Genomic DNA, 27,570 nt, shown 5'->3' on the forward strand with positions numbered 1-27,570 from the left:
GGCAGCAGCGTGCACGGGGTCCGGCAGCCTGTTGTTAATTTTGTGAGCCGGTTGTTAAACGCAGCCAGTGAAGACTGAAATTCTATAAACATATAGTTAAATGCATTGAGAATGGGGGTCATGCCTCCACCAACGTGCTGTGTAATGGCCTCTGCATCTCTTCTCGAGTCAGTGGCTGGACAGGCCAATACATGTCACACACATGTCACACATGTCACACACATGTCACACACGACACAGCGCAGCTTAAAGGGGGCCGTGGCGAGAGTGTCCAAGCCATGAAAACTGGCACACATGACAACGCTCGTTCCTCTTGGAAGCTGGGGCCTGGCCCTTCCCTGCAGACTCACTGGCTGGAGAGGCATCCAGCCATGTTCTGGGTCCCCCCTACCTCCCCCTGCTCCCCTCACCGCCCCCCCACCCGCCTGGGGGAGGGCTCCCACCCGCACCAGCGACAGGGCGAGGCCTGCACAGGACGGGGAAGTAGCCCTTCCTCCCCCTCTCCTCCCCCTCCCCTTCTCCCTCCCCTTCTCCCTCCCCCCTCTTCTCCCCTCCCCCTCCCCCTCTCCTCCTCTTCCCCCTTCCTCCCCCTCTCCTCCCCCTCCCCCCTCTTCTCCCCTCTCCTTCCCTCCCCCTCCCCCTCTCCCTCCCTCCTCCTTCCCCCTCTCTCCCCCTCCCCTCCCCCCTCATCTCTCCTTCCCCTCCCTTCCCTCCTCTTCCCTCCCTCCTTCCCCCTCCCCCTCCCTCCTCCTTCCCCCTCTCTCCCCCTCCCCTCCCCCCTCTTCTCCCCTTCCCCTCCCTTCCCTCCTCTTCCCCCCTTCCTCTCCCTGCCCCTCCCCTTCCCTCCTCCTCCCCCCCTCCCCCTCCCCCTCCCCGGCAGTGACAAGAACAGGGCAGGGACCAGCTGACGGACACTCTTTATTAAAACCTAAGGACATCGTTATAAAAACTACTGTGTATAGAAAGACAAAAGCAGTGCAACAGCGGTCAGTGTAAGACACGGCGTCGTGGGACGTATATTGTCAGGAATATTGTTATCAGGAGTAATATTGGTTTTTGGTTTTCCCGGTGACCGGCTCGGAGCCCCCGCCCTGCCTGTTCCCGTGGCGACGGGCTCCCCGGGAGGGGACGCCTCTGCCCACCGGGAGCTGCGGGCCCCTGTCCCGCCGGCCCCGGGGCCCTGCCTGGCTGGGTCACCCAGCGCCCCCTCGGGGTCCCCATGGTTATTGCACATCCCAGGCCCTGCCGCTCGGTAGCTTGGCGGTGATGTATCCCGCACCCCCCCCCCACTTCCCCCTCCCGGCTCTGACACGGAAAACGGGAGAGAAGGGAGAAACCGCACGTGAGGAGCCGCGAGGTGCCGAGAGGCCCTTCTGGTCGCTGGTGGTGCCGGCGTGGCCACCCTGTGCCGGGCGGCCGCACCCTCCGTCACTCCCACCACGCCGCCGGCCACCTGCCTCGGCGTCTGGTCTGTGTGTGCAGAGGCAGGTGAGGGCACTCCACGGGGCCCTCACTGCCCAGCCCCGGAGCCGCTGCTCCCGTGAACGGTGGGGAGCCAGCCCCTGTGCCCCACAGCCAGGAGTGGTGCCCCGCGGCGGGCAGGGGGCCCGGGGTTCAGCTGTCGGGCACACGGGCGGGGCTCTGACGTGAGGAAGGGAGCGTTAGGGACGGGGACCCATGGCCACAGCCACCGCCCACACCCTTCAGTCTAGCACCAGCTGCCGGCGGGGTCCTGGGCCAGAGACTGGGGCGGCACACACACACACACCTCCAAGGTCACTGTCATGGACAGCGAGGTAAGCGCTCCCTGTGGCTCTGTGATCTGAGCTTCCCTAAGCCCTGGGCTCCGCTGAGCACGCCGCAGGGGGCCCAGCCTCTCCCCGACGGCGTCTGCCCTGCCGCCCGCCCGCCCGGCCCTCCCGGTGAGCGCGGGCCGCGGGCAGGGGCTGCTGAGTGGGTGCGTGACTGCGCGTGGACAATGGATCTCCAGGGCCTGGCCTCGCTCCTGCCGCCCTCAGCGTGTGCGTCTCAGGCCCTGACCCCGAGCTGCGTGCGCCCGCCCCCGCCCTGCGGGAGGAGGGCTGGCCCGCCTGGCTGCGGGAGGTGTGCAGTGTCTGCGGTGGGCAGGGCACGGGCACCCACCGGCTCTTGGCCGCCCCCTGACCTTTCAGATGTCTGCGGGGACCAGGCAGACACCCTCTGACCAGGAGCCCCCGGGAGCCCGATGGGAGGGCAGGCGAGGCCCCGGGGCGGCTCAGCTGGCACACTGCCTCCCCGCCACGCCCGGGCCGCCCAGGGCTCTCTCCCACCATGGAACCCACCAGCCGGGCGGAAAGTACCAGAAGCAGCACGGTCTCTTTCAAGCCTGTGGCCCCGGAGCCTGTCTCCAGCACCACCCCCCACAGACACGGAGCGGGAGGGCCGGGGGCAGGGCACCTTCCTGGAGGGACAGGGCTCGTGGGCTCTGCTGGGGGCCTGGGGGGCGGTCCCGGGCACGGCCACCCCACAGCCTCATGTCTGAAGGGACCTACGTGGGACCTGGACCTGCTGGTGAGCCGGCAGGCGTCTCAGCGGAGCCCGCACCTCCATTTCTGCCACGTTTCCCCTGACACCCCAAGTCCTTCCTCCCGGTGCTGGGCCCCCGGCCCACCAGCTGCCTGCCGGCTGTTTTCCTAAAGCAACGGAGACGGCGAGAGAGGCGGGATCTACCTGCAGAATCACGTGTGGCGTGTGCGTGCGTGTGTGCGTGCACAGCGCCTGTGCGTGTGTGCATATGTGCATGTGTGCGTGTGCGTGTGTGCATGCACAGCGCCTGTGCGTGTGTGCATGTGCGTGCGTGTGTGTGCATGTGTGCGTGTGTGTGCAGTGTGCGTGTGCGTTGGTTAAGGCCTGTTTCATTTTGGACCTGCTCAGCTCCGAGGCAGCCGGGCAGTGGGAGCTCAGAGTGAGGGGAGGGCGAGGGGCCGGGGCCACAGCTCCGGTCCGAACAGAGTCCGGGACGCGCCGCACCCCCCCGGCCCGGCCTGGAGGGGAAGCAGCTGCTCGGGACGGCGGCTCCTGCGGGAAGAAGCGCTGACGGACCCGAGTCACACAAAGCGCCGGAAACCAGCTCCCGGGCGGGTGTCCCCTCTGCCTCTCTCCGGGTCATTCCTGTCACCGCCTCAGACGCCGGGCCACAGCCAGCAGCTCCCGTAAGAACGAAACGGAGGCACCGGGCCAGCCGGGGGGTCGCTGCAGATGGCTGGCTCTGTCCGTCCCTCTCGAACGTGTCAGACCCGCACCGCACCCGCAGGGACCCCACTGGCATGTCCCCCACACTCTCACCCCTCACCTCCGCACCCCGCAGCGAGGCTGTGACCTTCCCCGTGCCCACCCTGCACGTGTGCCAGATGAGAAACAGGCGGAGAGAGGAGGGGGCTTGCCCAAGGCCAGGGGCGGGGGGGGGGGGGGGGGGAGGGGGAGGGGCGCTGTCACTCTGCAGGCTGCCCCGCCTCCTTCAGGCTGTCACTCTGCAGGCTGCCCCGCCCCCTGCAGGCTGCCCCGCCTCCTTCAGGCTGTCACTCTGCAGGCTGCCCCGCCTCCTTCAGGCTGTCACTCTCCAGCCCAGCGGGTCCATGGGATGGTGCCCTCTGGCCCAGGCCCCCGGGCAGGAGGCACGGCCACCAGCTCCTTTGGCAGAGGAAGGGCATGAGCGGCTTCCTCACCCAGAACCTGGGGCAGCTCCCGGTGCCAGCCTGGTCCTCCCCTTCCTCCTCCCTCCTCCTCCCTCCGGGGCACGGAGGGCAGCGGGCATGGACCTGCCGGGGTCGGTCACACTGCTCCTCACGCAGGCTCACGTGTGGACGGGGTCTGCGCCCGCCGCCCTGAGCCCGGGGACAGGCTCCTGTTTCCGAGGCCCCGCACACAGGCGCAGGAGGGGCTGCATGGCTGCCCACACCCCCTCCCCGGCCGCCGCTTCTCCACAGACCCGGCCCGTGTCCTGGCATGACTGGCACCCGAGGGAAAGGAGCCTTCCAAGTGAAGGCTCCCCGACTTGGCCCTGCTGAGCTGGCCCCTGGGCTCGGGCGCCACAGGCAGGAGGAGAGGGTCTGAGGCCTTGGCCTGGGTCTGCCCCAGCCTGCCCAGGGGCCTTGGGCAAGCCCCACGGCCGCTCTGAGCCTCAGTTTCCCAGCCCATAAAATGGGAGAGTCCCTTCTCGGCGGGGCTGTTTGGAGGCTGAAAAGCCAGGTGGTCCGCTAACACTTCACACCGGCGGCTCTCTCTGCTCCATCTGAGCGTGAGGCGGGCACAGTCCGGGCCCTCACCCCCCCTCCGCCCTCCCGCTGGGCCCTCCCGCTGGGCCCTCCCGCTGGGCCCTCCCGCTGCGCCCTCCTGATGAGGCTCTCCCACTGGGCCCTCCCGCTGGGCCCTCCCGCTGGGCCCTCCCGCTGGGCCCTCCCGCTGCGCCCTCCCGCTGGGCCCCGCCCCCAGGTCTCCTCGGACTCCCTGACCTCGGAGCCTGTGCCGCCTGCGCCCGGCCCTGGCTGTGCCCGCGGCCTGCAGTGCTCCTCCCACCCCAGGCTGGCTCTGGCTTAGCGTTCAGATCTGGAAGCTTGGACTCTGGTTCCTACACCCCTGACCTCTAACCCTCGGGCTAGCCCCCCGTCACAGCGTGGCCCTGGCTCCCTCCTCGCTCGGAGCTGCTTCTGCAGGGGGCTCCCCGCCCCCCTCGCTGGGGAGACAGCAGCTGTGCACAGACCCCCGCCGGGCGCCTGCCCTCGACAGTCAGACCCGCCCCTGTGATCACTGTGCTCTGGGCCTGGCTCTGTGACATGGACCCGCCCCGGAGTCTTCAACCCCGGCGTCCGCCCAGGACACCGCAGCCCCGGGCCCTGCCGGCCCCTCCGGCGCCCAGCTGCCCGCCGCACAAACCCTGGTGCCCCGGACGCTGGCGAGGACCCCACCGCATGGGGCACGTGCCCCTCCGAGAACTGGGAGGGACCCAATAAGAACCAGACAAACAAAAGGACACCCAAGTCACACACGCGCACGCACACACACACGCACACACACACACACACGCACACACACACACGCACACACACGCTCACGCACGCGCGCACACACACGCACACACACACGCACAGGCACACTCACTGTTCTGACGGGCACGGCCCAGGAGCCGCGATCGGAGGGGACGGGGTGAGGAAGCCGCAGACGCACAGGCCCGCATCCTCCCGTCGGGGCCGGCCGGCCGGGGCAGCCTGCGCTGGCCACCCAGAGTCCACGGGCCTCACTCCCAGAAGCCCCCGGCCCAAATGGGACTATTGCTGTGGACAGGCGGCTGGGCACCCTCCCTGCACCCGCCTGAGTTTGCTCCTGGTCTTAAAGTCTGCAGGACGGGGTGCGGGTGCAGGCGGTCCCTCTCTGCCTCCGCGGCCGCCGCCTCGCTCTCCCCGGCGCCTCCGGTGAAGGTGTCCTCCGTGGAGGCTGTGCCGGCACTGCAGGTCTCACTCCCGGTCCTGAGGCAGGCGACGGGGTCTTCTGGGGGAAGCAGAGGAAACAGGACATCAGCGGTGTCTCCCCCGGCGGACACACGGGGTACCTTTCTCTCAGACCCAATGCCAGGAGGAGCCAGTTTTCCTCTCACACCTTTGTCTTCTGGGAACTGAGAAATGTTTGACTTTACGACTGGAAGCTAGACAAGCTAGCCTGTCACTAACCTATGTAATTCTATATAATAAAAGGCTAATATGTAAATGTCCCCTCCACTGGGAGTTCAACCAGGGGGAGGGCTGGCCGGCCAACTGCCCGTGGCCCCTCCCTCCAGCTGGCCCCGCCCCCGATTGCCCCCCCCATCCCGAATTGGGGCAAGCCAGCTGTACCCCACCCATGCACAAATTTGTGCACAGGGCCTCCAGTGGTTCCATATAGTACTAGCAACCCTGTTCCATGCAATAAGACAAGAAAAAAGCATAGTGTGTTGGAGATTCCCCAAACCAACTATTTGCAAGTAAGACACGTAGAAAATTCCAGAGAATCTCTAATCTAATAGCACAGGCTGACGATTAAATTAGAGAGCACAGACATTTTCCATCTGTGAGACATCAGATTCACTCACAAAACCAACAGTGTTCCTCTCCCTCAACAACACGCCTTGGCTTGGGACAGTCCCAGTGAACAGCTGCTGTTCTGACATAATTTCTAAAAATATATATATTTTATTGATTTTTTTTTACAGAGAGGAAGGGAGAGGGATAGAGAGTTAGAAACATTGATGAGAGAGAAACATCCATCAGCTGCCTCCTGCACACTCCCCACTGGGGATGTGTCCACAACCAACGTACATGCATGCCCTTGACCGGAATCGAACCTGGGACCCTTCAGTCAGCAGGCCGACGCTCTATCCACTGAGCCAAACCGGTTAGGGCCTGACACAATTTTTAACATTGTTCCCATTCACACCCAACAGTCTTCTGATTTTGATGAAGAGCTACATGGACACCTTTGCTATAACCAACTAAAAATTATTAAGGACAGGTCCTGATATCCTTCATAAACATAATAAAAGCCATTGTGAGTCATGCACTCCCTCCACTGGATAGGGCCATAGCACACAAGGTCATGGAGAGGGAACCAGGCCCCCGCACAGGGACGGCATTTACAGCTTCCATCGGCAGAACGGCTCTAGTCCTCTCCCCTCACAATGACCCCCCAGCAAGGACAGCAGGGACCAGAGGCACAGACTCCATCTGTGGGAGGCACTGCGAACCCCTGTCTTATATCCAATAGGAGGGCCCTTACCCAGCCACAGATACTCACTTCCCAGACTCCCTTGCAGATAGGGGTGACCACATGACCCCGTCTGACCAATGCCATGCAAGTGGGAGCCTGTTGGGAAGGGGACAGGAATGGAAGGGCGGAGAGGGAAGGGCCCGCACTAAGGCAGTGAGATGGAACGCGGGGAGAAACCCGGGGCTGGTGGTGCCGCTGGCTTCCCGCCTCCACGCCGGTGCAGCTGGTTTTCTGCTACTTGCATATTTTTTCCTTTTTAAAAAAATATATATTTTATTGATTTTTTACAGAGAGGAAGGGAAAGGGATAGAGTTAGAAACATCAATGGGAGAGAAACATTCACCAGCTGCCTCCTGCACGCCCCCCACAGGGGATGTGCCCACAACCAAGGTACATGCCCTAGACCAGAATCGAACCCAGGACCCTTCAGTTCGCAGGCCGATGCTCTATGCACTGAACCAAACTGGTTTCGGTTACCCCCCGCCCCCCTCCATTTTTAAAAAGAATTTCTTGCTGATTTTTAGGGAGAGAGGAAGGGAGAGGGAGGAACATTGATATGAGAGTGAAACATCAGTCGGCTGCCTCCTGCACACGCCCGATGGGGGAACGGCCCGGCACCCAGCCACTCATCCTGACTGGGAATCACACTGGCACCCACTGAGCCACCCTGGCCGAGGAGGGCCACTGCATCTTATCCAGGCTCCTCACCGATAACCCCTCCTGCGCCGAGCTCCAGGGCGTGCTGTCCGCATGGGGAGACGGAGGGACGGCTCTGATGGGGCCACACAGCCCATCTTTCTGGAGCGGGTCCTCCTTAGGGGCTGAGCCAGCCCCAGCTCTGCCCCTTGGGGCTCGGGGCGCGGAGGGTGGGGAGCGGGGAGCGGGGCGCGGGGCGCAGGGCGCGGCACGGGCTCCGGAGAGACGGGTCCTGAGCCTCTCCTGCTGCGCGGAGCACAGCCGGGTCCCAGGGCCCGGCTCTCTCCTCCCAGCACACGGCTCTCAGCTCGCCTCCGGCCTCGCTGGCGGCCTGGTGGACGGCTCGCCTCTCCCTCACCGGCCACAGGAAGCGCGAGGTGCCCGTGGGCGGTGTTTGCTTTTTATCGCCAGGGTGTAGAGCAGCCACTGACACGTAGCAGAGGCTTAATCAATATTTAACGGATGGGTGGATGGATGGATGGATGAAGACTTTAAAGCCCAGATGAACCATCCTTTACGTAGAAAGTCAACAGAAAAAAAATATGAACCTATTGTGAATTGTAGTTCCCGTGTCCCTCCTTGTATAATTCCTAGAGAACAGGCCCCAGGCGGAGGGCGTAACTGCCAGGCACACTGGCAGGACCACTCTGCGTCTGAGTCAGACGTAAGGACTGTGACTACCACCGAAAAGAACGAAGGAGGAAACAGAGAACTGATGCAAGTGAGGAATGCAGAGGCGGGAAGGAGAGGTAAACGATGTCTTACTCATTTATAGTTGGAGGTCTAAACACTGGTCCTATATAATAAACAGGTAATATGCAAATTGACCCTCATGCTCTTACAAGATGGCTGCCTAAGATCAGGCCAGCAGGGGAGTTAGTGAGGGACCACCAAATGTCTGCATGAGTAGGCTGCATGGGGCAACCAGGTTGGCAGGGGGTTAGTGAGAGACAACCAAATGTCTGAACAGCAGGCTGCGTGGGGCAACCTGGCCGGCAGTGGGGGGCAGTTAGGGGTGACCAGGACAGCAGGGTGGGGGAGTTAAGGGCAATCAGGTCGGCACCCAGAGGCAGTGAGGGGTGATCAGGCCGGCAAGTGGGGGAGGGGGGCAGTTAGAGGCAACCATGCAGGCAGGCAGGTGAGTGATTAGGTCCAGGATTGTGAGAGGGATGTCCAACTGATGGTTCAGACCCGATCCCTAAACCAGCAGTCAGACATGCCCTAAGGGGTCCTGGATTGAAGAGGGTGCAGGCTGGGCCTAGGGGACCCCCCTCCAGTGCATAAATTTCATGCACCGGGCCTCTAGTTTAAATATATTTTTATTTATTTCAGAGAGGGAGAGAGAGGGAAACCTCAATGATGAGAATCATTCATCAGTTGCCTCCTGCACGCCCCCTACTGATGAGTCAGCCCACAACCCAGGCATATGCCCTGACTGGGAATCAAACTGTGACCTCCTGGTTCATAGATCAATGCTCAACCATTGAGCCACACTGGCTGGGCCTAAAGGATCATTTAGATGTGTAAATGACATTAGAGGTACAAAGGCAAATAGAAAAATAACACAATATCATTTGGAGGGAGAACGGGGAAGTAGACTGGTTTTTTTGGACACTGCTCATAAAAGGGGGAAAATAAACACTGTCTAGAAATAGATGGCTAAGGGTACAATATCACAGTGTAATTACGGAGATATCCATGGGACAAGAACACAGCTTTCCATATTGTCAGAAGACATACACATAAAAGAGAAAACAGAGGCCATATGGTGAAAATTGACAACCCCCACAAAAAACGATAAAAGCAGAAAGCGTATCAAAACTAAGATGACAGAACCGAGGCCAACTGTGTCTGCCATCTCAGGAAATGGTAATGAACCACACACACTGGCTGAAGGGGGAAAAAAGACTCTCTCAGCCTTAGCGGACTCCCACTCCACACAGAACCCACGGAAGGGGGAAGGATTCCGGGAAGGGTGCTCTAAAAGAACGGACAGAGGACAGGAAGTTCTGGTGATGGCTGAGCCACAAGTACGTGGACTTCCGGCCACTGGACAGTGTGCGCAGTGGCTCAATGGTAAATTTGTTATGTGTTTCATCAAGTTAAAAAAAAAAAAAAATGGGGCTCTAACCGGTGTGGCTCGGTGGATAGAGCGTCGGCCTGCGGACTGAAGGGTCCCAGGTTCGATTCCGGTCAAGGGCATGTACCTTGGTTGTGGGCACATCCCCGGTAGGGGGTGTGTAAGAGGCAGCTGATTGATGTTCCTCTCTCATCGATGTTTCTATCTCTCTCTCCCTCTCCCTTCCTCTCTGTAAGAAAATCAATAAAATATATATTTTAAAAATAATAAAAAATGGGGTCGTTCGTCCAGTGCTCCGTCGGGATTTCTCGTCGGGGCCACGGCTGTGTTCCTGGGGCTGCAGCTTCCTGTCCGCCCACGGTGGCTGAGCCACGAGAGGCGCCCCCGTGAGGTCCACGGCCATGAGCGTCCTGGGAGCGGCCGGGGAGCGGGGAGGCTAAGCTCAGGGGCAGAGTGACCTTGGGCCGTAAGGAATGTCTTCGGGTTGAATTCCACGGAAGTTTGTCACTGCCCCTGCCCCTGACCCATGAAGCATGACTATTTGAGCTCGGGAATAGTTTCTCTTGATAAATAAACAATGGAGAAATACCGTGGTGGTGGGGGGAGGGGTGGACAGAAACATAACAAACGAATGCAAACCAAGAGAAACCAGGGGTCTTCATCCGAATAGCAGACTAAGCTGAAGAAGATCATCGATTTTCTGCCTCCTGCACACCCCCGCCGGGGAGCGAGCCCGCAACCATGACCTCCTGGTTCATAGGCCGACGCTCAGCCACTCAGCCACACCGGCCGGGCTGCACAGCCGTCCCGGAGCCGGGCCCTGGGTCTCTCCTGCCTTCACACTGGACTGGGGCTGGGACGATGGGTCCCCCGGTTCCTCCTGGCTCCCGGGCCTTCGCACTCTACCCAGAGCCTGCGCCGGTCTCAGGGCCTGCGGGGCCAGCTGCTGACCCCGGCACTCCCGCCCCATCCCGCAGGAGCTGGGCCTCACAGCAAACCCCGAGCCACGCTTTCGTCCCATCGGTTCCGGGTCTCCGGAGAAGCTGGGCTGCCCACAGCCTGCACCGCAGCTCCCTCTGCTCCGGCACAGAGCCTCCCTCTGCTCCAGGGCACCCATGCCCGGCCGCCTGGAGCACCCTACTCAAGATGCAGGCTCCCTCCCCGCCCCATACCTCCCCCCTGTAACCCCCCCATAACCCCTGCTGCCACACCCTGCCTCTCCCCAGCCCGACCCCCACCCAGCAGGTCCTTCTTCACTGGCCCGTGGGCTCCAGAAACGCCCAGCTTTCACCGGTTGGGGCCGCCGCTATGTGCCCAGGGCGGCCGGGCGGGCAGGGAGCAGCCAGGCTGCAGAGAGAGCACAGACGAACAGACGTTAACGAGAGGAACCGGGTCCCCCGCTCAGCCCTGTCAGCGGATCCGAGCGTGATGGACGGGGCGGCTTTCCAGGGAAAAGGGAATTACTCCGAGGACCCAGCAGCGGCAGAGGAACTGCCAAGAGGAGAGAGGGAAACTGGCAAATTGCAGATTCAAAGCCTGAAATGAGAGACGCACATGAAAGCTGTGACGAGACGGTGCGGGCGCCGAGAGGGAGCCCCCACGCCCCATTCCCCCCCCCCCCCCACGTCGCAGAGATCACACAGCCGTGCCGCGTGTCCGCGGCGACGGGGGCGGGATGGGGTCGCTCTGTGGAGGCGGTGTGGCGTCGCCACGTGTCAGATGTGCACACCCTGACCCAGGTCCGTTTGTGGGCTGATGGCAGAGTGGGATGCTGGGCCAGGGCAGGCGCAGACAGGGGAGCCCACGCTGCAGCCCCGGGGGTGAGCGCGGAGACCCCAATAGGCGAGGTGCCCGTCGGCGGGCTCCGGTCCAAACGCCACCGCCAGAGAGGGCCGGGCGGCCGTCCCGGGCCCGTCTGCCGGCTCCCGGGTGCCTTCCTCAGACACCCCCAGGCATGAGCAGAGAGTCAGAGCGCCGGGAAGGCACCGGGAGGAGGCGCCGTCTGAGCCGGGGCCGGTCAGAGGAGCTCCGGGCGCAGCTGGTGCTCCGGGCGGGCGGCCTCTGAGGCGGCGCAGCACCGGCGCTCCCCGCAGGTGGAGGCATGGGCTCCGGGGGACGAGGCTCCGGGCGGGGACGGGAGGGTCCTTCCTGTCCTAGCGGAGGGGTGGGGGCTGGCGTACGGGCGCTCCCCGGTGCACGGCTGCACACGGCGCTGCCCCCCTTAGGAGCACAGAGGAGGACACGGAGGCTCAGGGCACGTGGTGTCCAGTGGGTGGTGGGGCTGGGATCCAGCCTGGGCTGCCAGCTGCCGGGGCCACAGGCCCCCCGGAGGCCGGGCAGCGGGCTGGGTGGGGGCGGGGCGGGCGGCTGGCTGGGCATTCGGAGCGAGCACCTGGGTAACGGTGCCTCTCCCGCGATGGGGCCAGCGCAGCCGCGGGCACCACAGGACTGACGGCCAGGTGCGTGCCCCCCAGTTCTCAGGGCTGCCAAAGGCCCCCCAGAGCCCTGCCCTCGGACGCACCAGCGGGTGGGAAGGCAGACGGTGTGGGGTGAGGGAGAGGGGACAGGGCCTTGGCCTGGGGCAGAGAGCACAGCAGGGAGGATCTCTGGCTGGGGGGGGGGGGTCCGTGGGCAGCTGTCCCTGGTGCTGGGATTCGTTCCTCACGCCCTGCAGGCAGCCCCCCCCACTCCCGCTGGGACACTTCCCAGGAGCTCAGGCTGCCCGGCGTCTGCGCCTGAAGGTCAATGCTTCCTGCCGGGCGGTTGGTAAATATTTGATGCCCTGGCCCCGCGGGGAGGCGGGAGGCGGCGGTAAATGGCACCAGTGCCAGGACCTGCCCTTTCCTCACAGCCTGTGTCCCAGCCCCTGCGGCTCCGGCCGCTCTCTCCTCGCCGCCGCCCGCTGAGTCCTCAGAGCACTTTCCACATCCCTCCCCCCCCCGCTGTGCGGTCCCCCCGCTGTGCGGTCCCCCCGCCGTGCGGTCCCCCCGCCAGAGCAGGCAGAGGCTCTGCGGAAAGGCCCGTGAAGCCGGCGAGCAGCACAGCCGGGAGGCGCCCACACGCAGGGGCGGCCGCCCAGGCCCGGCGGCAGCGCGGGGGCTCCGGGCACTCAGACGGTCCCTCCGCACCCAGGCCCGGGCACAGAGCCACGGCGGCCGCCCTGGCGTGGGGGCCGGAGGGAAGTCCCCCCCCCCCGGGCGGGAGGGAGGCCTGGGGGCGGCGTGGCCTGAGCGAGGCTTCGATGGGTGAGTAGGAGCCGTGGGGAGCTGGGTTGGGGCACCCACGGAGGAGACCAGGCTCAGCGAGCATCTCGAGGGCAGAGGCGGGGTCTGGTCCGCGGTGCCCGAGCCTCAGCCTGGCTCTGGTCCGTCCTGTAAACTCCGACGCCGGCGCCCCCTAGCTCTGAGGGTGCCACCTGCGCCCCCCCCCCCCCCCAAGCTCCATCTCCTGGCCCAGCGCCCGGCCCTCCTGCCCTCAGTGCGGGGGACCTGGTCCTGTTTCTGTTTCTGCAGCCTGGTCGGCCTCAGATGCCCGCCCAACCCACGCCCCGGGGGGCCCTCTGGTCAGGACAGGGCAGCAGGCGAGGCGAGCCTGGAGCCTGACAGCCCAGTATGTGAGTGTGCACGGGCACACATTCATGCACACGACCATGCACACAGTGCTACACACACACACACTCATACTACACTCTACATATACCACACTCGTGGGCGCGCGTGCGCGCACATACACACACACACACACACACAGTCTGTCTCTCCTGGCTGGCACCATGGACGGAAGGAGGCCGTCCACCATGGGCACTGTGTCTCAGGTCCACCCCCTCCTTGGCTCCCTCTGCCCGCCCGGCACGCACCTGTCCCTCTGGCGCCTCTCCATGCCCCTCCCCAGCCCTCCCAGCCCTCAGGAAACACCCCCCTCCCTGTGCCACCGCCAACACGCCCCCCGCTGGTGGCAGTGACCCACCGAGCTCTGCCAGGCCCTGCCCACCTCTCCTCCAGCCCCTCCTCCGGCCGTGGCAGCACGCCTGTCTCCCGATGGCGCACCCTTCACCCCACATCCGTCCGTCCCTCTGCAGGCCTGCCTCCTCCGCCCCCCAATCACTTCCTCCATGACCTCCCCCTCCTCCCCCCACAGCCTCCAGCTTCATCCCCGGGGCCCGCCTCCTCCCAGGGCCGGAGGGGCTGGGACCTCAGCCCTCGGCAAACAGACTGGGGGTGAGAAGCACTGGCCAGGCACCCTTCCCCACGGAAAGACGGACAGACCGGGAAGCGGGTTCCCATGAGAGGGTGCTGGGCTCGGTCTCAGGCTCCATCCTCGTGATCCCCCTGCAGGATGGTGCTCCCACCGGTGTCCAGCTCAGAGAGGGCGGCGGCTTGCCCAGGGACACACAGCGGGGCGGCATGGAGCCCGGTGGCCGGCCAGGGAGCGCTGAGCCCTTACGGATGCCATGCACGGGCCCCAGCGTCCAGCGCCGGGCATGACAGAGCCTGGGAGCCCCCCCCCCCCCCCCCCCCCGCACCTCTGGGCGCCTCGGGAACGGGCCGTCCCGGGCGCTGGGCAGCGGGTCCTCTCGGCGGCAGGCGCTGGCTCCCGTCGCCCTGCAGGAGCCAGAGCCACGTGGGAAGCATTCGCAGCACAACAAGCGTCTAGTCTATTCTTAGAAGCAGATGCTTCAGCCGCCGCGGCCGAGCCCAGCGGCAGGGGAGCAATGGAAGCAGGAGTCCGTGTCCGCCCCGACCCCCGAGGGGGTTCCTCCCGCCCGCGGCCTCCCGGCCAGCGGCCCTGTGCGTCTGAGCTGACGGCTCCGGGGACAGAACAGCCAGGCCCCCGCGACCGCCCTCACGGCGGCCCCGCTTTCCCGGATCCCCTGTCAATGGCAGCGAGGAGCGGCCTTTCCCAGGATTCACGAGCCAGAGTCGCCGGCTTCTGGAAACAGGCCCCTCGCGCTGGGCGAACTGGCGTCTGCGCAGAGCCGGCCGCGGCACCAGGCTGGAGATCCCAGTGAGGTCCCCACCAGGGCTGCTGGGCAGCGGGTCTCCCGGGCTGCTGGGCAGGTGCAGGATGGCGGCGTGTCCCTGGAAGAGGGGTGCCACGTGGTGGAGCCCCTACTTTGCCAGCCCCTACACTCCATCCTCCTGATCTCTCCCCGCCCCCCAAGCCCCTGCCCAGCACAGACGAGCTAACGGGCTTCAGAGGAGCGAAGGACACGCCCGCGGTCTCAGGCCTGAGGGTCAGGCTGGCGGGACCCAGGGCCCTGGCCCGGCGCACCCCCCCGCCTCCTCCCCCCCCCAGCCCGGATACAGCGGCGCCCGGGGTTGGAAGGCGTGGTGGAGGCCACGCTCAGTCTGGCTGATCCTGGAGGTGCATCTTCAAAGCGCCGTTGCCAACGCCTTCTCTGAGGTCTAGCCACTCGCCCGTGGCGGACGCATTGATGTCTCCTATCTTCTATCCTCAGCATTTACCACACGCTGAGCGGCTCCTCGCTCAGAGTCTGGTGAGGAAAGCGCACTGGCAGCCTCCGCTCCTCCTCACCGGACAGGCTCTGAGGAGATGCACGCTGGAGCTGGAGGTGGCCGGAGCTGAGACGTGTGGGGCCCAGGGCAGGGCTGTGGCAGGAGGCAGACCACTCTGTCCGTCTCCCCTTCTCTCGCTCGGAAGGACCAGGAGCTGCACGGAGGACGACCTTTCCTTCCAGAATCACCTGCCCACGGCCCCGGCTACCATGGCCCCTGCCTGCCGGTGGGTGTCCCGGGAACACTGGCTCCTCTCTCACAGGGGCATAAAGCACGGGCGCTTCTCCACAGGCTGGCCACTCAGGGGGCTGGATATGTGAGCGCGGGCACAGGAAAAGACAGTGGGTGGCGGCAAACATTGGCCACCAGCTCTCCAGCGGGAGGCAAGCCCTGATTTGTAGCAGCTGCCGCCCATTCCCCTGGTGTAAATACTGCCAGTGATGGCACCGAACTCAGGGTTGGGAGGAGGTGCGGGTAGCCACTGACTCACTGTCTGGATGCGATACTTGTCAACACTCAGGAGCAGAGACGGTAGCAAATGTGGCAAAACGGTCAGGAGGGGAGAGTTCTATTGCTGTGTGTGTTAATACAGTTCATTTAATTTAGGGGTGTCGAACTCAATCAGAGAAGGGGCCAAAATCTAAAATCCAGCCTAAATCGCGGGCCGAATGGTTTACTGAACAGTCATAAACTGACAATGTCATAAACTGACAGCGGAGTGCAGTGATGACAGCGCGGTGCGGGCCACATTGCAAGGCCTGGCGGGCTGGATTTGGCCCGAGGGCCTTGTGTTTGACACATGTGATTTAATTGGACGTTTGATCATCTCGTTTTCGCCGGTGGCTGTTTAACAGGAGCTCCCCCAATTCCTGCAGACCTAGCCGGCAGCTCCGGGGGCGGGGCGAGCCCCCCTGCACACGCGCCCCTTGCACCCGCTCCTGGCTCTGGGAACGCTGAGTAACTGTTAAACCTCGCACACGGCGGCGTGAAGCGCGCAGGGTTCTCCGGGAAGGAGACGTGATGGAAAGCCCATTAAAATCGCATTAAGGAGGCGGCGGGGGGCGCGCAGCCGAGAGGAACGGCGCGGCGTGGGAAGTAGCGCGGCTTTGCGGAAATGACTGCTTCCCGCCTGTCATAGGGGCCGGGGAGATAAATGGGCAGCGCCGGAGAGGAGGCGGTGATTACCGGAGGAAAGGAGAGGTGGGCCCGGCAGAGGAGCCGGTCCAGGGCGGGGCTGAGGCAGGCTGCGGGTGAGCGCCCCAGCTGACATAAAGAGCCCTAGGGCTGCCCGGCCTGTGACTCACTAATCCCCACCGGGCACCGATAACCCCCCATCGGGCACCGATAACCCCCCACTGGGATCAATAATCCCTCACCGGGCACCGATAACCCCCACCGGGGACCAATAATCCCTCACCGGGCACCGATAACCCCTCACCAGGGACCAATAACCCCCACCGGGCACCGATAACCCCCCACCGGGGATCAATAACTCCCACCGGGCACCGATAACCCCCCACTGGGGATCAATAATCCCTCACTGGGAACCAATAATCCCCCACCAGGGACCAATAACCCCTCACCGGGGACCAATATCCCGGGCACCGATAACCCCCCACGGGGACCAATATCCCGGGCAGCGATCCCCTGAGGATGCCCATCAGCTCGGACAGGTGCTGTGGCCTCGCTCGGTGTCCCTGCAAACCCGGCAGCTGTGTAAACACTTCCCTGGGGGAGGGGAGGAGAGGGGTGTGGGGGGGGCTGCGGGGGGGGGGGGGACAGCTAACCTAAAGCGGACACGCGCCAGGCCCTGGCGGCCAGGACACAGCCCCTCCACACGCGCTCACTGAGCGCCCGCTCCCCCTGCTGGGGGCGGGGGGGTGCCGAGGAGCAGACAGACCAGCCCGGCTCTGGGTGCCCAGCGGAGCGCACCGCAGACCACAGAGCACACACCAGCAGGCAGTGCGCCCTGCGGAGACCACGGGCAGGAGGGGAGGGGCAGGGTGGGCGCCGGCCATTGCTGGCGGGCAGGCCGCTCGGACCCGTGGTGCCCGGCAGGCCCCGGGGGGAAGGAGGAGCCTGAGCTGCCGTCCTCCGCTCCGGAAACTCCGGCTCACCCTGGAAACCCTCACCAGGCACCGAGATTTCCGGCCAGAGGGTGCGTGGCCAGAGGGCACAGCTGACCGCCCCCCACCCCACCCCACCCCGGTGAGGGGTCGGCTCCGCCGCCTGGGGCGGGAGGCCCTCCAGCTGGAGCCCAGGGGGGCGGGCTGAACCCGGGCCACCAGCCTTCCGGCCTGTGCCCTGCCCCTCCGCCTCCTGCCTGGGGGAAAGAGGGCGAGGCCGCGGGCGGTTCAGAGGCTGGCGCTCGGCTTCGGGGGAGCGAGGTGGGCCGTGGGCGGCCCGGCCTGGGCAGGGTGGGGGGTTCAGGGCGGGGACCAGCGCCCTCCTGTCCGGGCCGGCGGGCCTCTGCGAGCGGACGGGGGACCAGGGCAGGCGGGGAGCAGGAGCCTCAGAGCGAGGCCCCGGTCCCCGGTGACGGCCGTCCATCACCTCCGGGACGGCAGCCAGCACAGCAGGGGCCACGGACGGGTCGGTCGGCAGCCAGCACGGCAGGGGCCACGGACGGGCCGGTCAGGCGGAAGCTCGCCAGACGTGATGGCGAATTAAAAGCCCGGACACAGATTTATGTGCGGATGGGGCAGCTGTGAGTGAAGGCGGGAGCCGGCGGGGCTGCGGCGGGGGCTGCGCTGGGCGCCGAGGCCACCTGCACCCCTCCGTGTCCTCAGGAGCCGGGCACTCAGTGCTGAGCAGCTGGGCACAGAGGAAGGAGCGGGCTGCTCCTGGGGACGGCTGAGGCGGAGGAGGCTGAGACGGGGAGACGGGGAGAGAGTGGTTAAGGCCAGTGAGCAGGACCTCTGACCTGGGGCCAGGCGCCGGGCCTCCCCGGCATCACTGGGCACATCTGGGGCCCCTCCTGGGCACCCCGGACCTCCGGGGCGGAGGGAGGGGGGGTGAGACGCTGCGGGACCCCCGGGCGGAAGGACTCGGAGGGAGGGATGTGGACTCCGATGCCCGGGTCCCTGCACAGCGTCTCCGCTCGCTCTGAGGTCCGAGCGGGCACGGCCACCAGCACAGCCCGGGGCCACCTGAGGGTCACTGTCCTGACTCTTTGTGGTTAATCCTCCCCCGAGGGTATTTCCCATTGGTTTTTAGAGAGAGTGGGGGGGGGGAGACATCGGGGTGCCGGCGACATTCCGATGGGCGTGCCTCCCCGTGCGCCCTCACTGGGGCTGGAGCCGCCTGAGGAGGGTGACCGGATGGACTGGTCCCGACGAGGCTCTCACGCGGAGGGACTGGCCAGGACCCCGGTCCTTCCTTCGGACCCGGCGCTGTGCCCGGGGCTCCGGGCTGTCGGTGGAGGTGGCCCTCGGGGCAGGGACAGAGGGAGAGGAGGCTCTGACGGGGGCTCTCTGGGGGGACTTCCTCCCTGTTGGCGGGGGTCCCCCCTCAGAGGGCAGACCCGGCCTGGCGCACTGCCCGGAGGAAGGGACACAGCGTTCCACCAGGAAGAGGGTCTGGGGGAACTCAGGCGCCCGCAGAGGCACGGGGGAGGAGAGATGGGGGGAGGGCAGGGCAGAGGCCTGGTTCTTCCTTGGGCCACATGACACCTGCAGGGTCACGTGACTTTTTTCAAGGGCCATGTGGTCTTTTCTTGTGCCCTGCTCCCTGTGTGCAGGGAAACGGGGGACAGGGTGGGGTGGGGGTGTGAGGCCTCCAGGAGCCGGAGAAGCGGGCTCACCCACATCCCAGAGCAGGACAGGACGGGGCGGGAGAAAGAGAGAGGCTGGAGCGGAAAGCGAGAGGGGACCCGGGCGCAGTGACCCCAGAGGCTCCTGAAGGGACACAGCAGAGCGTCCTGGCCTCACACACACACACACACACACACACACACACACACGCGCGCACAGACACGCCTGGCCTGGCTGTCAGCCTGTGGCGCACTCCCCGTGCCCAGCAGCCCCGCGTGTCTGCCGCCCCAGGCCCGCCTCTCAGAGCCCCACCCGGCCGGCCGGCAGCCTCTCCCTGTCTGTGCTCTGGGGGCGCCGGGGTCCTTCCGCCCCCTCTCCGCCCCCGGGGCCTGCTTCACGGACGTTTGTCAGACTTGGCTGAGCACAGCGGCTTTGCCTCCTGCGAGACCGATGGGGCCATTAGCGGATCGATGAGCACGGCTGATTTAGCTGCGCCTTATTAATTATTTACTCCCTCCTTATGGGAAAGGTCCTGCCCGTTAGCCACTAACACACGGTCCTGCCGGCCTGTGGCTCCCCGGTGAGGACGCAGCCACAGCGACCTGAGCAGCCACTCTGCGCGCTCACCCTGAGGACACGCCGGGGCGCAGGGACTGGGAGGGGAGGGGTGGCGGGGCCGGCTGAGGTTTCGGGCTGGTAAAGGACAGAGCGGGACTTGAACCCGGATCGGTGTTTGCCTGGAAAAGTTAAAGCCTTGGCAGTGACCACTGTGGTGCCGGTTCTGCACCTCCATGTTTGTCACGCTGTTATTGATTTTTAGGAAGAGAGCGGAGAGAAACACCGATGGTTCCTCCTGCATGCTCCCAGCCGGGGACCAAGCCCGCACCCCAGCCTGTGCCCCGACGGGGACTCAGACCAGCACCCTCCGGTGCCCGGGACAACGCCCCACCCCCCGAGCCACGCCGGCCGGGGCTGCACCTCAGTCTGGCAAACGGGGCTCAGCATAGTGATGTCCTGGGATACTGTGCCCCGGCTGCCCTTCAGCCCCCACTGAGCGGCACCCCTCACCCCACCCCTGAACGGGGCACCTGCACCAGCCGGGCTCCTGCCGGGGCGGGCTCCTGCCAGCTGCACGGTGGCTCTCTGCTCCAAAGGCACAGACCTCCTCCCTCCTCCAGCTCTGCACTGCCCGGGACAGCCCCTCCTCCCTTACTCCCCCCCCCCCCCCCGTGAGCTCACTCCCGTCCTCCACCCACGGGGGCTGCTCAGACACGGGGTCGCAGCAGCGGTGATGGATGGGAGCACACAGTTCGGCAGGATGAACAGGTTCTGCAGGGGCAGCCCCCCCACACAGCCGATCCCTGGGACCCCCTCCTGCTGGCTCCCTTCCCTCCTGCAGGGTCACTGCGCCGCTGCCTGCTCAGCCTGATGCCTCCCTGTGACTCAGCGCACCCACCACGGAACCCCCAGGACCCCCACAGGCTCACTGTCCCCTTGCATTCTGAGAAAGATGGCCCGGCCGGTCGCAGACCGACCCCTTCCTCCGGCCAGAGGGTGAGACGTCGGAAAGCCACCAATTCCCCCTTTTGCCTTGGCTGCCAGGAAGCTCACCACGCAGTTTAACGCTCAGCGGCAGTGCTCTCACCAGCGCTCAGCGCAATGAACCCCAGGCTGAGCTCCCACACCCGCTCCCACCTCCCGGCCGACTCTCCCGCCCGGGCCCCGTGGCCGCCACGGACCCCCGGGTCTTTCTCGGCAGAGGACCGGGCAGTGGACAGGCAAACACAGCGATCTGGTTTTCCCCGCGCCCACGGGCCAACGCCGAGTGATGGGGGCTGGGCCCTGCGCCGGCACTCACCAGGCGGACGAGCTCTGGAAGGCCACCAGCGGCGGGCTGCGGGGGGCGCCCTGGGGCGCGTGCTGGGCCGGGGGGGCGGGGGGCAGCGGGCCCGGGGGCGGCGCGGGCTGCGGGGCCGGCGGGCCGGGCCGGGCGCCCTGGGCGGGCCCCCCCCAGCGCCGCGGGTCGGGCTTCATCCAGCGGCCGTGCACGCCCCAGCGCGCCAGGTACACCTTGCACACGTCGTAGTTCATGGCCGAGTAGTAGAGCAGGTCCAGGACCAGCAGCGTCAGCACGAACAGGCCGTAGCTCCACACGCCCAGCAGCGCGGTGTAGTTGCTGCGGAGAGAGGACGGCGGCTGAGTGGGGAGCACCGCCCGGGGGACCGGCGGGGCTGCTTAGGACGGGGCACGGGCTGTTCCGGGGTCCCGGAGAGGAGGGGGTGAGCAGTCTGGCTCCCTCTCCCCGTGCCCACCCTCCTCCTCCTCCTCCTCTCCCCACCGGCCCCGTCTGCCTCCTCCACACCCTGGTCCTCTGCCCCAGGCCTGTCCCAGCCAGAGCAGCACCCTCACCCCAGTCCTTCGTGGGGGCGGGGAGGAGCGCTGCTAAGCCTTCGACCAGACCGTGGAACCTGGGAAGCCGTCCCATCTCCCTTTGGGCAGGAATTCTCCATTGGCATTTTGGGCTCCCAGGATGGGGTGCACCCTGCCTTCACCCTCCTGCCCCCCCCACATGGGAGCCAGCGGTCTGTGTGGGTGCCCCCTGCTGCCCGCCCAGGGCCTCTGCTCATGCTCCCCGCCTCCAGGGATGCCAGCTCCTCCCCATCGTACGGGCCCAGGGCAAGTGCAGGGAGTCTGCTGTCTTAGGACAAACCGACCCGAGGTCCAGAGCCGTGTCCCCTGCCCTCGGCACCCCCACCGGGCCACCGCACACCCCACCGGGCCACGCACACCCCCACCAGGCACCGCACACCCCCACCGGCCACCGCACACCCCCACCGGCCACCGCACACCCCACCGGCCACCGCACACCCCCACCGGCCACCGCACACCCCACTGGCCACCGCACACCCCCACCGGCCACCGCACACCCCCACCGGCCACCGCACACCCCCACCGGCCACCGCACACCCCCACGGGCCACGCACACCCCCACCAGGCACCGCACACCCCCACCGGGCCACCGCACACCCCCACCGGCCACCGCACACCCCACCGGCCACCGCACACCCCCACCGGCCACCGCACACCCCCACCGGCCACCGCACACCCCACCGGCCACCGCACACCCCCACCGGCCACCGCACACCCCCACCGGCCACCGCACACCCCCACCGGCCACCGCACACCCCCACGGGCCACGCACACCCCCACCAGGCACCGCACACCCCCACCGGGCCACTGCACACCCCCACCGGCCACCGCACACCCCACCGGCCACCGCACACCCCCACGGGCCACGCACACCCCCACCAGGCACCGCACACCCCCACCGGGCCACTGCACACCCCCACCGGCCACCGCACACCCCCACAGGCCACGCACACCCCCACCGGCCACCGCACACCCCCACCGGCCACCGCACACCCCCACCGGCCACCGCACACCCCCACGGGCCACCGCACACCCCCACGGGCCACCGCACACCCCCACCATCCACCGCACACCCCCACCATCCACCGCACACCCCCACCGGCCACCGCACACCCCACCGGCCACCGCACACCCCCACCGGCCACCGCACACCCCCACCGGCCACCGCACACCCCCACCGGCCACCGCACACCCCCACGGGCCACGCACACCCCCACCGGCCACCGCACACCCCCACCGGCCACCGCACACCCCCACCATCCACCGCACACCCCCACCGGGCCACCGCACACCCCCACCGGGCCACGCACACCCCCACCAGCCACCGCACACCCCCACTGGGCCACTGCACACCCCCACCGGCCACCGCACACCCCACCAGCCACCGCACACCCCCACCGGCCACCGCACACCCCCACCAGGCACCGCACACCCCCACGGGCCACGCACACCCCCACCGGCCACCGCACACCCCCACCGGCCACCGCACACCCCCACCGGCCACCGCACACCCCCACGGGCCGTGGGACTCAGCCGGGCACCCACCCTGGGCCAGCCCCCATCACGCACACACGCTCTGCGCCCCATGCCCCATGCAGCAGTCCCTGGTCCTGGCTGCCCTGGCACCGGCCTTTCATACTCCCCTCTGTGCCCTCCTCACTCCAGACTGTGCTGCGGGGGCCGGAGTCCTGAGGGGGGACGTCCCGCAGAGAGGGGGGCTGCTGCGGACACCACTGCTCTGCCCAGCGCCCTCTCCCCCTCCCTGGCCCCCACAGAGCTGCTCTCAGCACCAGCTTCCCTCCGCGTTCCCATGGCAGCAGCCCGGGGGGAGGGAGGCAGCGGGAGGGAGGCAGGAGCAGCTGTGGGCAGACATGCCCTGCAGAGGGGAGTCTGTGACGCCAAGCAGGGGGCGGGGGGAGGTGGGTTCAGAGGGCGCTGGACCTGCTGGGCCCGGAGCCTCCGGACCAAGAGCAGTGACAGTGATGAAGGAGCCGCGGTGGCCACTGCTCTGAAGGCTCACACCTCGGCCCATTCAACACTCAGACCGCGAGGGGCGTTACTGCCATCGCCGTCCCCACCCCCATACTCCCTCATATCCCCCCACACCCCCACGCTCACAGGCGGAGTGCTGAGGCCAGAGCAGCGGGGGCCAGCCCAGCTCTAGCCCAGCTCTGCGATGTGCGGTGTGTGGTGTGCGCGGTGTGCGGTGTGTGCGGTGTGTGCGGTGTGCGGTGTGTGCCGTGTGCCGTGTGTGCGGTGTGTGCGGTGTGCGGTGTGTGCGGTGTGCGGTGTGTGCGGTGTGTGCGGTGTGTGCGGTTTGTGGTGTGTGCGGTGTGTGGTGTGCGGTGTGTGCGGTGTGTGCGGTTTGTGGTGTGTGCGGTGTGCGGTGTGTGGTGTGCAGTGTGTGCGGTGTGCGGTGTGCGGTGTGTGCGGTGTGTGCGGTGTGCCGTGTGCGGTGTGCGGTGTGTGGTGTGCAGTGTGTGCGGTGTGCGGTGTGTGCGGTGTGCGGTGTGTGCGGTGCAAACACCTGCAGGTCCTCGCCCTCTGGCCGCAGCCCTGGGTGGCGGCTGCTCCCCTCACTCCCGGCCTTTCCCCAGGCGGCCAGGGCGGCTGCGGTGGGGGTCCCCGCCTTTGGCCTCTGCTGCTCAAACCTGCCTCCTGCAGACAGGGGCTGCTCCCGGCCCGCTGACCGCTGACCGCTGACCGCTGACCGCTGCCTCCATCAGGCAGTCCCTCAGCCTCGCCTCGCCTCGCCTCCTCCTCCCGGGTCACTGAGGGGGCGGGTCAGGGGTACTACACAAGCTAATCCTAGAGTTCATGGAAAGCAAACCCAGAAGGCTTTAAAACACATTGATGGGCCCAGCTGGGTGGCTCAGATGCTTGGAGTGTCAGCCCGCACACCAAAAGGTTGTGAGTTCAATTCCCAGTCAGGATACCTACCTACATTGCAGGTTCAATTTCCAGTTGGAGTGTGTGCGGGAGGCGACCAGTCAACGTGTCTCTCTCATATTGATGTCTCTCTCTCTCTGTCTCTCTCCCTCCCTCCCTCCCTTCCACTCTCTCTGAAAAGCAATGGAAAAAAATATCTTGAGGTGAGGATTAACAAAACAAACAGAGGAAAAAAAAAAAGATTTTAAGTAAAAAAAAATTAAAACATAAAAGAAGTAAAAAAGAAAAAATTTAATAATCTCAGAGTAGAGAAAGCCTTTCTCAGTATAACATAAAACCCAGAAGACATAAAAAAAAATACACAGAAAAAAATTAGATACAATTTGATTACATAGCAATGAAAAAGTAGTCATGAGAAAAAAAATAAAAAAATCAGACACATTGAGAAAATATTTGTAATGCATAGCTCCTTCATATATAAAGAGTTCCTTTAAATAAATAAGAAGGTGGCCAAAAATGCAATAAGGAAATGAGGAAGGACACGAACAGCTAGCTCACAGTGGAAGAAACACAGATGGCTCTCACACGTGTGAAACGATGCTCAGTGTCACTCACAATGACAGAAAGACACGCTATGTCTGTCATATCCCCACTGCTGCTCTGCGGGGAGCTCCTTTCTTTTTCTTTTTCTTTTTTAAAAAAATATATTTTATTGATTTTTTTACAGAGAGGAAGAGAGAGGGAGAGAGAGTTAGAAACATCCATGAGAGAGAATCATTGGTCAACTGCCTCCTGCACACTCCCTACTGGGGATGTGCCCGAAACCAAGGTGCATGCCCTTGACTGGAATCAAACCTGGGACCTTTCAGTCCGCAGGCCAACGCTCTATCCACTGAGCCACACCGGTTTCGGTTGGGAGCTCCTTTCTTTACCCCATCACGGTCCCCTCCATCAGGGCCCTGGCCTGGTGTGTCCTAATCACCTTAAGGACAGAGGCTGTCGGCTTAATCTCTGGGTCAAGGGACCAACCGATATTTGTTGAACAAATAACGAAGGAAGGAAGGAACCTGGGTCTGTGGATTCCGGGCCCAAGGGCTTTTGCCTACAAGCCTTCCACCAACTTCCTTCACTTAATTTTGTAGCAGACAGGAAAGGCAGGCCTTGTGTGCCCATTTCTCAGATGGAAAGGCTAAAGCTCAGAGGAGAGAACCGGATCTCCCGAACTCTCCCAGGTTCCTTCCAGGCCCCCGCACCCAACACCACCCCAGGGGGTGGGGTGAGGCCCCGCACAGGGGGCGTGGCCGGCGTGGCACCTACTTGTGTGCGTAGCCCTCGGGGCTGGCCGTGAGGTTGGCCTGCATCACCGCCTGGAACTCGGTCTCGTTGCAGCAGTACTTGAAGACCGTGTTGTTGTGGTGGCAGCACAGGACGAAGGTCTTGTTGTCCGAGAGCCGGGGGCAGTGGAAGCCGAAGTGGTAGTGGCCCTTGTGGTCCGTGTACGGCTCGCACACCCGGAAGTGCGCCGACCAGACTGGAACACAGGGTCGCGGGCTCGGTGGGGTCTCCACCAAGGCCTGGGCACCGGGGGTGGGGGCCCAGTGCCAGCCTCACCTCTGTCCTTCCCCGACAGCCCTGCTTACACTGTGCCCCCCGACTGCGGCTCCCTCCCGTGGGCGGGGCTACAGCTGCTGCCTCCTGGGACCCTCTCTGGCCGCTCTGCACACAGTAGGCCACTTAGCTGTGGACTCACCGGCTGTCTCACTGAATCCACCTCTACCCCGCCAGGGGGCCTGATGCAGAAACGGAGGCTCAGAGGCCTGCAGAGGCCTGAGCTGGCGGGGGCCTGCCTGCCTGAGCCCCTCCAGGCTCCATCCCTGCTGCAGCGTGCACTGGGGACCGGCCGAAGGCCCAGGCTGCTGAGGGGCAGTAGCACGCAGGCAAGAACCGGCCCCGTGTGGAGAACGGGCCCCCCGCCCCCCTGGCTCTCTGCGAAAGCTCCGGTCCCCGGGGCTGCCCCGTGCCCCTCCCCCCCAGTGCCAGCTGCCCTGGCCTAGGAGGGGCCCTGCTCGGCCCCAGGCCGCTGCCCACCCAGGACGGCCGCTGCCAGCGGGGCCCCTGGAGGTCACGGGGAGGAGCCCGGACAGACACACCAGTGGGGAGGCCCTGGAGCACTGGCGGCTCCATTTGTCTCCGCAGCAGGGCCGCCGGTCCGATCTGTGCTGAGAAGGCCCGCGGGCGACTGCATCTCTCCAGCCCCACGGCCAGAGCCCGGCCCCCGCTCCCGGGTCCCAGGGAGCCGCCTGGCGGCCTTGTGAGGCCCGGGCCCCGCCCCACTCAGCACCCTCTCCGCGGAGACGCCAGGGCCGCTGCGGGGGGGGGGGGGGGGGGGGGGGGGTCCCAGGTCTCAGGATCAGGGAGCTCCAGGCCCCTCTCAGCCTCTGTCCGTTCTGGGGTGCGGGGACCCTGGGTGGGCTCAGGAGGGGGCACCTTCTCTTAACCCTGTGGGCTCCCACCACACGGGGGACCGAGGCACAGAGCGGGCCTCAGAGTCTCATCCTCAGGACTCAGCACTGCGGCTCGGGGCCCTCGGCCTCCTGAGCTAGGCGCTGGGCTGGGGGGGTGGGGCAGCCGGAGGAGATGCTGACTGATGGGCTGCGGCTGGGGAGCCCTGGCCTAGGGGGTGAGCAGGGGGTATGGGGGACCGAGACGGAGACAGAGAGAGACAGAGAGGGGAAGGGAGAAAGAGGGAGAAACAGACAGGGAGAGAGACATAGAGAGAAACAGACAGATGGAGACAGAGAGACAGACAGACAGACAGACAGAGACAGAGACAGAGACAGAGAGGGAGGGAGAGACAAGAGGGGGGCTGGCTCAGGTCGGGGCTCAGTCAGGCGGCGTGGGGCCAGCCTTGCTGTGGGTCAGGGTGCCTCGGGGCCAGCACTCCGCTCTGGAAGCCGAGGGCCGGGCCCTTGCCCACCTCGGACACAGGGCAGAGCCCACCTGCAACCCAGGAGCCGGGCCCCGGGGTGGGGCCCAGGGTCACGCTGCCGGGGTTCAGGGCCCTGCCCCGCCCTCCCCCACCCTCAGTGTCCTCTCTGCCCAAAGGGGTGCCCATTCACCCCCTGGCCTTGGCCTGCAAGGGGAGGAGGGAGAGAGCCAATGAGGCCCTCCCAGCCGCCCGCAGCCCTGTGCCAGGCAGGTGTGTGCGGTGCAGCAGCTCCTCCCGGAGGTGGGGGGCAGTGGGCACCCCGGTCAGCACCCGGAACCCTGGCCGGGCTGGGCTGGCCCCAGAAGGGACTGCCCCCCGCGTCTCCCCATGTCTCCCCCGGGCGCTACCTGCCGAGACCAGCAGCGAGAGGACGGTGAGCACGTTCAGGGACCGCTGGCCACAACTGGTCATCGTTTGGCTGGCATGGGGCCGTCCGGAGCTGCC

The 27,570-nt window shown here is 65.5% G+C and overlaps 1 protein-coding gene and 1 long non-coding RNA gene across 2 annotated transcripts; both read right to left on the bottom strand.

The window, feature by feature from the left end:
- Positions 1–900: 900 nt before the first annotated feature.
- LOC311616201 lies at positions 901–3,411 on the bottom strand. Its single transcript, XR_014793862.1, has 2 exons — positions 2,813–3,411; positions 901–2,757 (listed from the first exon to the last, which is right to left on the bottom strand). It is a non-coding gene; the product is annotated as an uncharacterized lncRNA (long non-coding RNA).
- Positions 3,412–5,474: 2,063 nt separating this feature from the next.
- SHISAL1 (shisa like 1) lies at positions 5,475–27,570 on the bottom strand. The gene is made up of 4 exons (XM_084907473.1): positions 27,474–27,570; positions 25,455–25,668; positions 20,677–20,994; positions 5,475–5,523 (listed from the first exon to the last, which is right to left on the bottom strand). Coding segments are annotated over exons 1-4 (597 nt in total). The 5' UTR covers positions 27,538–27,570; the 3' UTR covers positions 5,475–5,522.

Source organism: Pipistrellus hanaki (assembly GCF_964339955.1).
Source record: "Pipistrellus hanaki genome assembly, contig: scaffold_108, whole genome shotgun sequence".
Taxonomy (NCBI): Eukaryota; Metazoa; Chordata; class Mammalia; order Chiroptera; family Vespertilionidae; genus Pipistrellus; species Pipistrellus hanaki.

Coding starts and splice junctions, on each gene's coding strand:
- SHISAL1 (XM_084907473.1), bottom strand. CDS start 27,537: ATGACCAGTTGTGGCCAGCGGTCCCTGAACGTGCTCACCGTCCTCTCG. Junction 25,669..27,473: donor CTCGCTGCTGGTCTCGGCAG/GTAGCGCCCGGG, acceptor CCTGTGTTCCAG/TCTGGTCGGCGCACTTCCGG. Junction 20,995..25,454: donor CCCGAGGGCTACGCACACAA/GTAGGTGCCACG, acceptor CTCTCTCCGCAG/CAACTACACCGCGCTGCTGG.